This window comes from Peromyscus maniculatus, chromosome 1 (genome assembly GCF_049852395.1).
Source record: "Peromyscus maniculatus bairdii isolate BWxNUB_F1_BW_parent chromosome 1, HU_Pman_BW_mat_3.1, whole genome shotgun sequence".
Lineage (NCBI taxonomy): Eukaryota > Metazoa > Chordata > Mammalia > Rodentia > Cricetidae > Peromyscus > Peromyscus maniculatus.
The window spans coordinates 91,524,020-91,533,800 of NC_134852.1; the positions used below are offsets into that span (position 1 = coordinate 91,524,020).

General features: G+C 46.4%; 1 protein-coding gene across 1 annotated transcript; it reads left to right on the forward strand.

Moving 5' to 3' along the window:
• The first annotated feature begins 119 nt into the window (after positions 1-119).
• Positions 120-6,198, forward strand: Ngrn (neugrin, neurite outgrowth associated). The gene is made up of 3 exons (XM_006970004.4): positions 120-337; positions 713-823; positions 5,241-6,198. The coding sequence occupies exons 1-3, from the start codon at positions 174-176 to the stop codon at positions 5,815-5,817; spliced, it is 852 nt and encodes a 283-aa protein (XP_006970066.1). The 5' UTR covers positions 120-173; the 3' UTR covers positions 5,818-6,198.
• The last annotated feature ends 3,583 nt before the right edge of the window (positions 6,199-9,781 follow it).

Genomic DNA, 9,781 nt, shown 5'->3' on the forward strand with positions numbered 1-9,781 from the left:
AATAAGCAGAAAAGGGTGGGTACCGACACAGCGCCAGGGCAGCCTGCGCCTATTTGGTAAACTGAAGGCTCGTGATCCCGCCCCACTTCCGGCTCTGCATTCTGCTTCCGGGCCCGCCCTCCCGCTTCCGGTGCCTTCCGGTCGCGAGCTGCGGAGGACCGTCCCGTGTCGCAATGGCGCTCACCCTGAGCCTCTTGTTCGGCCGCCGTGTCCGCGCCGCTGTTGCTCGCTGTGGGTTCGCGACCCAGGGCGTGGCGGGCCTGGGCCCCGTGAGCCGCGAGCCGGACCCCGATTCCGACTGGGAGCCGGAGGAGCGGGCGCTGCAGGAGGTGGAGAGGTACCGGCTCCTTGGCGGGCCCGCAGCCCGCAGCTAGGCCTCCCGCCCCCCAGCCTGGGGCGCCCTGCCGCCGCGTCCGCAGAGGCTCTAGTGACTTCCCACCCGTGGCCGAGGGCGCAGGGGCGAGGGGTCCGCTCCCTTTGACCCCGGGTCCCCTCGCTGGTGACGTGTCTGAAGAGTTCGGCATGCTCACGGCCAGGTGGTGTAGGTGTTAGGTTTCCGGGGCGGCGTCCAGAGGGCTTTAACCTGGCACACATGGCCGGGCTGCCTTTGTGGGCACCCGAGAGGGCTGGGCTCTCCGTGAATTCGTCCGAGACTCTTTAAACACCCACCTTGCTTCCACGCATGGCTTCTGCCATTGGTTCTTTCCCCTAGCGCCCTGAAACGACAGAAAAAGGCAATGCGACTCCAGAAAGTTCGAAGGCAGATGGAGGCTCCAGGTGCCCCACCCAGAACATTGACGTGGGAAGCCATTGAGCAGATCCGGTAAGACGTTGTTTTCACAATGGGGTTTACTTTTTTTGAGGGTTTTGATTTTGTCGTCTTAATAGAAAACGCCATAAGGACCTTCCTAAACCTGTCCAGATTTTGTTTGTTTGTTTGTTTTGCGGTGCTGGGATCAACCCAGGACCTCGCTTATGGTCCGCCAACGGCATTACCTCGGACCCACAAACCACATCCCCAGCTTGGGGTTAGTATGTTACCATTACGGACAATTGGGGGTTTTGGGTTTTTGTTTTGTAAAAATATGAATATTTATAGAGGCCCAAACACCTTACATCTGAATAGGATGTGATGTTCTCCTCCTGAGATCGTGAAATGGAATTTTCCGTGGTTGTGTGCATTGTTTCTGGAAGAGAACTGTAACTTAGAAGTATTGGAAGGAACTTTTCTTGATGGTTTCATGCAGCCCAGGCTGGCCTCCAGTACACTGTAGCCAAGGACGGTCTTGAACTCCTTGTCCTCCTGAGTGCTATATGTGAGATTACAGGTATGTGCCAACTCCCTGGATTTTTTTTTTTTTTTTCTTGGACAGGACTACTATTAGACCGGGGTAGCCTGCAATTCTCGGCAGTCCACCTGCCTCTGCCTCCCAAGTGCTGGAATTACATTGTGTGTGAGCCACCATTGTTGTTTGAAAGGGGTCTCAAAAGTATCTTTTTTTTTTCCCTTTTTTTTTTTTTTTTTTTTTTTTTTAAGTGTTAAGGTCTGTTTTCTCTTTTAGGAGCTGGGGGAGATCAGTTGGTAATTGTCTAGCAAGTGTTATGGGGACCTGAATTTGGTTCCCCATTACTCATGGAAAAAGCGTGATGTGGTGGCATGTGCTTGTAATTGTAATTCCAGCAGTGGTGAAAGGGGAAGCAGAGACCAGGCATACCCCTGGGCTGGAAGGCCAGTTAGTCTAGCCTCCACGGTAAAGTTGCAGGCCAGTGAGAGACCCTATCTCAAAAGGATAGAAGGTGTCAGAGGACCAACATTAGAGATTGATTGTCCTCTGAGCTCCATGCACCAAGACACATACATGCACCCTCTACACATGACCACACACACAATATTTTTCTTAAATCCTATTAGCTAGGTTTGGCCTATATATAACTATAACAAACTAGAGTTTTCCTGTCCCGTCCACCTGCTCCAAAATAACTGACAGCTGCTTCCCAAATAACTGACTTGGAGACAATATAAATTATAAATGCTCAGCCAATAGTTCAGGCTTGTTACAAACTAGCTCTCACAACATAACCCATTTCTATTAATCTGTGTGCTGCCCTGAGGTTCGTGGCTTTTACCTCTGTCTGATTTTGTGTGTCTGACTCGTTCTCCTTCTGGCTCATGACTCCTCTGACTCTGCCTTTCCTCATTCTCAGTTTGGCTTTCCCACCTAACTATCCTGTTCAGCGTTTGGCCAGTCAGCTTGTTTATTAAACCAGTCATGACATATATTTACACAGTATACAGGATTATTTCACAGCACAACTGTAATCCCACTATTGAGTGGAACAGAGGCAGGTGGATCTCTGAAAGCCCCTGTGATCTACATACTGAGTTTGAGGGCAGCCAGGGCCACATAGTGAGTCAAAACAAAACAAATATTTTGAGAAAGGCTCAGGCTGGTCTCGAATGTGTTATGTAGCTGAGAATGACTTTTACTCCCCCCCCCCCCCCCCCAGACAGGGTTTCTCTGTGTCTCTGTGTAGCTTTGCGCCTTTCCTGGAACTCACTCTGTAGTCCAGGCTGGCCTCGAACTCACAGAAATCTGCCCGCCTCTGCCTCCCGAGTGCTGGGAATAAAGGTGTGCGCTACCACCGCCCGGCTGACTTTTAATTTCTGATTCTTGTGCCTGCACTTCCTGAGTTCTGGGATGACAGATGTCCACCACCACATCTGGTTTATAAAGTGCTCAGGATTGAATTTGGGGCTTCATGTATGTTAACCAAACCTCGGCCAACTAATTACGTCTTAAAATCCCCCTTTTTTGATTTTTGTAAGGTTTTTGCTTTTTCATCTGTTTGGTTTTGCTTTCCTTTTTCAGATAGTCTTCAAATTCACTATGTAGTTCAGGCTAGCTTGAAACTCAGGACCCTCCTGCCTTGCCCTCTCTTCAATCCTTGCCCTCTCTTCAATCCTGGGATTACAGATGGGTGCTATTATTATCCCTACCTCTGCTCCACTTGTAACATGGTGTGCATATTGAGAATTATTTCTGCTTATTTGTTTGGTTTTTGTTGTTTTGTTTTTTTTCCCCCAGAGACAGGGTTTCTCTGTGTAACAGTCCTGGCTGTTCTGGAACTCACTTTGTAGACCAGGCTGGCCTCGAACTCAGAGATCCACCTGCCTCTGCCTCCCAAGTGCTGGGACTAAAGGTGTGTGTCACCACCATCTGGCAGTTTTTAATTTCTTAAATCACAAGCTGCATACTATCAATTCTGTTCCAATCTTTTCTTTTTACACTGTGTACTTTTGCTTTTTCCATTTTAGGAGTGAGCTCCTGGGCTGGGGTGGCGCTCAGAGCATTTACCTAGTAAGCATGAGGCCCTGGGTCAGTCCAAGAACCACCACCTTCCCATCCTGTCCTGGAAAAAAGTACTGCTTAATTCTTTATAAATGCACAGTGGGCCATAGTTAAATGCTTTCCATTCTTCTCCTTACAAAGGGGTCTCCAAGCTGGGGAGGAGGGAAGAAGTGGGGTGGTGGCTGTTCTCTGAGTTCCAGGACTGCCTGGTCTACAGAACAAGTTCAAGGATAGCCAGGGCTATACAGAGAAACCCTGTCTCCAAAAAAGTTAAAAATAAAAATTGTTCTCTTTGTATATGTAGTGTGCAGCATATCTACTGGAAATAAGGCATTTGCATTATGATAAATATTGCTAAGTAGCCCTGTATTGACTATATACCCTTTTCCATTTCTGTGAGAAAGTCTCAAATTAATTAACAAAGAGAATTCTGTAGAGCTGGTCAAGACTTTGTACTTTCTCCTGGATACCCAGGAAACTATACTATTCCCCATCCCCAAGGTTCTGAGAATCCTATTCAGAGCCTCAAACATGCTGGGTAAGTACTCTGCCACTGAGGTATAGACAGACAGCACTCTACTTTGCCTCTCTCTCTTTTTTTCCTTTGGTGACAAGGTCTGACTATGTAGCCCTTGCTGGCCTCAAACTCACAGAGAGCTGCTTGCTTCTGCCTCCTGAGTGCTGGGATTAAAGATAAGTGCCACCATTCCTGGCCTTTCTACCACTTTGGATAATAGCTTTTAACCAACCTTTCAGCTTTCTACCTGTGTGCTCCTCCTTGCCTATAGTCAGTAAATGTCCTTTAGCTTCAACAGAAAAACAGGTTATGAAGTAAAGCCTGGCAGCCTGCCCATTATCTTGCTGATGACAGAACGCTGTCAGTTTTCCTGATGCTGAGTTTTGGGTTTCCCATGCTGCCCGCTTCTCAGGCAGTATCTTTGTTTGCCCCTTTGTCTTTCCCAGCTTGCTTCTTCGTTATCCTTTTAGATCATCTCTATCTTGGACTCCTCAGGCATTCCTGGGTCAGACTGCAAGTGTGGAATTGCCTATCCCCGCCTTCCCTCTGGATGCACTAACTGCATCTTTTGCATTATTATTATTTTGCATTATTGTTATGTTGTGGTATATTGTAGATGTAACGGTCTTATTAAATAAGAAATACAGAGCCAAATGCAGAGTTAAAAGCCCAAGAGGTCAGAGCAATAGCTAAGAGCTGAGACTTAAAACTGCCTTCTTACCCTTTGCTGCTGTCCTTCCCCTCAGAAAGAGACCTACTTCCTGTGTGTCTGTCATTTTATTGACTTTCTGTTCTGCCTTCTCATTGGTTGTAAACCCAATCACATGACCTCTTCACTGCCTGTCTATACAGACCTCCAGGTTTTCTATGGTTGGTATTGAGATTAAAGGTGTATGTCTCCATGCTGGTGGTATCCTTGAACACACAGAGATCTGCCTGTCGTGTGATCGGGATTAAGGGCGAGTGCTACCACTGCCAGACTTCTGCTATGGCTTGCTATGAGCTCTGACCCCCAGGCAACTTTATTTATTAACATACAAATAAAATCACATTTCAGCAAAAATAAAATATCACCATAGTATATGTCTACCACCAGCCTGTATAATCTTGGAAGTGAAGGCCAGTCCTACATTATCAGGACCTAACTAACCTCTCTATCAGTCGATAGCAGTTGGTAGCTGTCGGTTGATGTGTGCTGTCCTGTGGCCAGGCATTGCTGTCTGTACACAGGTACAGAATTCATCGGCGCAGTCTCAGGACCGCATTGGAGTTTTCCCAAGCCTCTTCTTACTTACTTGTCATTAGCATTATCACTTTAGCTCTTCTCATAGAGACGTACTCTCCATTTGAAAAACTGCTGTTTTTCCCCATAGGTATTTACATAAGGAGTTTGCAGAGTCCTGGTCAGTTCCCAGGTTGGCAGAAGGCTTTGATGTCAGCACTGATGTTATCAGAAGGGTTTTAAAAAGTAAGTTTGTACCCACTTTGGAGCAGAAGCAGAAGCAGGATCAGAAGGTCTTGAAAAAAGCTGGTTTTCCCCGAGTGGTTTCTGGAGATGCCTTGAAGCCGCTCAGTGCAGGCCATTCTCTATCTGGCCCACTGCTGCCGCCAGGGGATGAAGTCTCCTCTAAAAGTCAGCCTCACCGCGCGGCTTTGAAAGTGGGAGGGTCAGACACTCACAGCACAGGTGCACAGAGGAGACAGGAAGAGAGCAATAAAAGAATCCAAGGCTTGGAAGAAAGCTTGGTGCCCACCACTGCAGCCGTGGAGCATCAGAGAGAGCTTCAGAAAGACCCCAACAGAAGAGCTGACAGTGACAGATGGCCACGTGTTGAGAAGCCGGAAGAGGTGAAGGCTGGGGAGCCAGGGGACCAGAACTTCAGCAGCAGAGTAGTTCAGAGGGGGCGTGAGTTCTTTGACAGCAATGGGAACTTCCTCTACAGGATTTGAACTTGACCTGGCGTTTGGAGAGTCTTTGACACAGCTGGGCAAGTAGATTTGAACTTGCCAGCATTTCTGCATGAGCGACCACTTTGGAAGAAGAATTGAGGCTAGGATGTGGGTGGAGGAGCTACTTGGCTAGAGTCAGATTTCCTGGAGTAAGCCTCACTGAATCCCTGTGGATCTAAATACTCATTCATCCTTTTTGCTTGGTCTCTGTTGAGAACAAGTATGAACATGTGATGTGTCATGACTTTCGTTGTGTGTTATTGTATTGGGAGGAAATGGAAATCTGCCTCCTGACTCATTTCCTTGATCACAACACTAACTGTTCTTGAACTGCTTAGTCAATTGGTTTCCTTATGTGAAATAAAGTAAAACGGAACAGTTTGTTGCTTGGTGCTCTCTGGGGTAGGATTTAAAGTTTGAAAATTAGATTTTGTATGTGTGCCACAGTGTACATGCAAATGTCATAAGACAGCTTGTAGCATCTGGTTTTCTCTTTCCACCATGTCTGTCCTGGAAATGTAACTTAGGTTGGCAGCAAGAACCTGTACCTGCTAAGCCATGCTACCAGCTCCCACGGCAACCAAAACTTGGACATCTTTGAATTGCTGGGATTCTGAAAACGATTTGGGAATGGGAACAAACAGCAGTTTTGAAACAAAGCTGTTAAACTTTTGATGGTTAAAGGCTTAGTGTCCCTAACATAGTCTCCCCAACTATATGCTAAACTGGATTTGATATCCCAGTTGATGCCAGCTTTTCCTAAAGATGCTGTGAGTATGTATGTATGTATCCAGGAACTCAGCCCCTGTACAACTGAACAGACCCTAAGATGGCTGCTGATAAATGGCAGTTCTGGGGCTTGAACCCAAGCCTCCTTTAAAATTCTAGTAATACAGTGCTATGTGGGGCAACTAAAAATTCCAATAGAAAATGAGAACTTCCGCAACAATCCAGTAACATTTTTCACCTCTGCCTCATTTGAACCCCTTGTCAGTAACACTGGTACTCCCAATTATGTTGTCACTTAACACATGGACATCCCAACTTGACACTTCATTAGAGTCTAGCTATCTGAAATGTTGATAACAGTCATTATAATATTGGCTGCTGTCTTACGTTGTTTTTGAAATAGGGTCTTACTAGCCCAGGCTGTCCTAAAACGGCAATCCTTTTCCTCAGCCTTGGAAGTGTTGGGACTACAGGCTTCTGATGTCATTTCCCTGGAGGCTTCCCCGGCCACCTGGTCTTAAGCAGCTCTGTTAGGTGTTCTGTGTTGCACCAGCCAGTCAAAGAAGGAGAGGCACCCTGGAATGTAATTTAGGGTCTCTGGCAACGGGAAGAAACAGTTTCTGAGAACTGAACCCCAAACCTCTGTTCAGAAGCATTTTTATAGGCTGTACACAAAAGTATTTAGGATATAAGAAATTCCTCGTGTCAAAAGCCCCTGTGACTCATTCTGTGTTACCTGAAGAAAATCATACCCTCACAACCTTTAGTCCTATTGTGTGCTGTTTGCAGTACCCGATAATACCAGACCTCCAAGTGTGCCTGGATACTCTTGTCACCAAAGATAGGCAACAGATGGATCACCCCTTCAGAAAAATAACTAATCATAGAAAACAATCACTGTTCTTTACATGATTTCAAGGTCCAGACACCTTCAACAAACACTAATACATGAAACTGTCACACTAGATAGAGTGAGAAACAACTATTAGATTTTATGCTTACCCTAGATACAGTGACTGCTAGATTCCCACTACATAGCTCTCAAGTTCTGACCCTACCCTTACTTTCTGCAGTTCAAGAAATTCAGTTATCCTTCATCTTCCCTCATTTTGAATGAAGACCCCACAAAGGCAGGAGACCCCATGCATTTATCACTATGTTCCCAACTACTACCAGACTGGTTAAGCGAAGAGCTAACTGAAGGACTTCCTAACAATCAGCAAATCTATTGTGGTAAGCACCGACATTTAGGCTTGCCATCTTACCCAGATCTCAGCCAAGGTACAGAAACTTCCCAGTGACCTTTCCTGTGTGTCCTGTGGTCTCAGGTACTAACTCACTGGTGTTAGAATGTGGGGTTGAGTACAATTCCAGTCTGTATCCCCTGGGCAGTGGTTACAGGATGAAGACCATCACACTGAGTGAGGGAGAGCTGCACTTCGGGGCACAGTTGCCATGGTGGTGGAAGAAGAAACAGGTAACGAGGTTTCACGTGAACTGCAAAGGGCAGCCACAGAGGGGTGGGCACCTCACCAGCTTGGGTTGGCAGAGCTCGGCAGAATGGACGCGGCTGCACCACAGAGGCACACTCACTGCTCTAAGGAGCACGGGGAGTGCAGGCATCTCAGGGAGCCTCGGTCCCCCAGTGCAGCACACATCACCTAGAGAGGACGGTGTGAGGTCAGGCAGAGGTCAGCATAAATGAGCGGAAGCACTGTATGAGCTCAGGCCTTGTTTTTTTAAAGTTTATTTTAACTTGTTTAAATGGTGCTGGAGGTTGAACCACCCAGTCTGTTTTATAAGTGGCTTTCCCCATTGGTTTGTTTTTCAAACAGGATTCATATCAAGTAACACCACTGTTTTGTTGGTATGTTCCTTAAGTCTTTTAACCCTTTCTGGGGACTAAGGTAACAAATTCATGAGACTAGGGAAAAAGAAGCTGTTGTTAATATACCATTCTGCAGAAAGGGATGGCAGCATAGAGAACAAGCAAAAACAGCTGGAATGCCGATTTGGTGCAAGATGGCAGTTTTTAAAACTGACCATGAGAAATCCCTGCCCTCTCTTCCCCATAGGCTGTTTGGGATTCACAGTCTAGCATAGCCCTCTTCTCCCAAGTTCATCCTATTGTCTTAGGAGACAACCCCTCCCCCTTTTAAAATTTATTTATTTTTATTTTGTGTGCATTGGTGTTTTTGCCATGGGTGTCGGATCCCCTGGAAGTGGAGTTACAGATAGGTAGGTGTGAGCTGCCATGTAGGTGCTGGGAATTGAACCTGGTTCCTCTAGACGAGCAGTCAATGCTCTCAACCACGGAGCCATCTCTTCAGCCTGAGGCAAAACCTTTTAATAAGCAGCTGGAGGCTTGAAGTTGCTCCCCTTTTTGTAGCTGACGGTAACTTTATTTATTTAGAGATAGGATCTGGGGAGCACCAGCTGTATTGGAACTATGTAGACCAGGCTGGTCTTGAACTCACAGAAGACCCTGCCTCTGCCTCTTCCTCCCAGTACTGGGATTGAAAGTAAGGGCCACCATGCCTGGCCTTCGTAATGTATGTATGTATGTATGTATGTATGTATGTATGTATTATTATTATTATTATTATTATTATTATTATTATTTTGAGACAGGGTTTCTTTGTGTAGCTTTGGCACCTTTCCTGGAACTCACTCGGTAGCCCAGGCTGGTATTTTATTTATTTGTTTATAACTTATTTCATGTGCATTCTTATCTTGCCTGTATGTCTGTCTGAGGGTGTAAGATTCCCTGAAACTGGAGTTACATGCAGTTATGAGCTGCTATGCAGGTACTGGGAATTGAACCTGGGTCCTCTGGAAGAGCAGTCAGTGCTCTTAACCACTGATCCATTACTTCAGCCCCCATAAGGTATCTCTTAAACCTTAAACTTTTTATTGTAGAATAATCCTGCATCTCACATCTTTTCCCTGTGACCATTATTTTTGAGAAGCTAGGCCATTTGTCCCAGATGAGTTCCTGCCCTGAGGGAGTCGGGGTTGGGGGAGAGGGGAGTCCAGAGGTTGAGGTGGAGTCCTTGATAGCTCTCCAGTTTATCTTTTGAGGCAGAGTCCTCTGCTGAACCCCAAACTAGGCAATTAGGTTAGTCTAGCTAGTCAGCTTGCTTGAGGGATCCGAGGCCTCTGACTCTGGAGTGCTGAGGTTGCTAAGGGGATGCCACGCCCACTTAGCATTTTTGTGGGTGCTGGGGATCCAAAC

Bases quoted from the DNA above. Each gene is read 5' to 3' on its own strand.
- Ngrn (XM_006970004.4), top strand. From the start codon at position 174: ATGGCGCTCACCCTGAGCCTCTTGTTCGGCCGCCGTGTCCGCGCCGCT. The intron at 338-712 runs GTACCGGCTCCT...TCTTTCCCCTAG, and splicing joins GCGCTGCAGGAGGTGGAGAG to CGCCCTGAAACGACAGAAAA. The intron at 824-5,240 runs GTAAGACGTTGT...TTTTCCCCATAG, and splicing joins GAAGCCATTGAGCAGATCCG to GTATTTACATAAGGAGTTTG.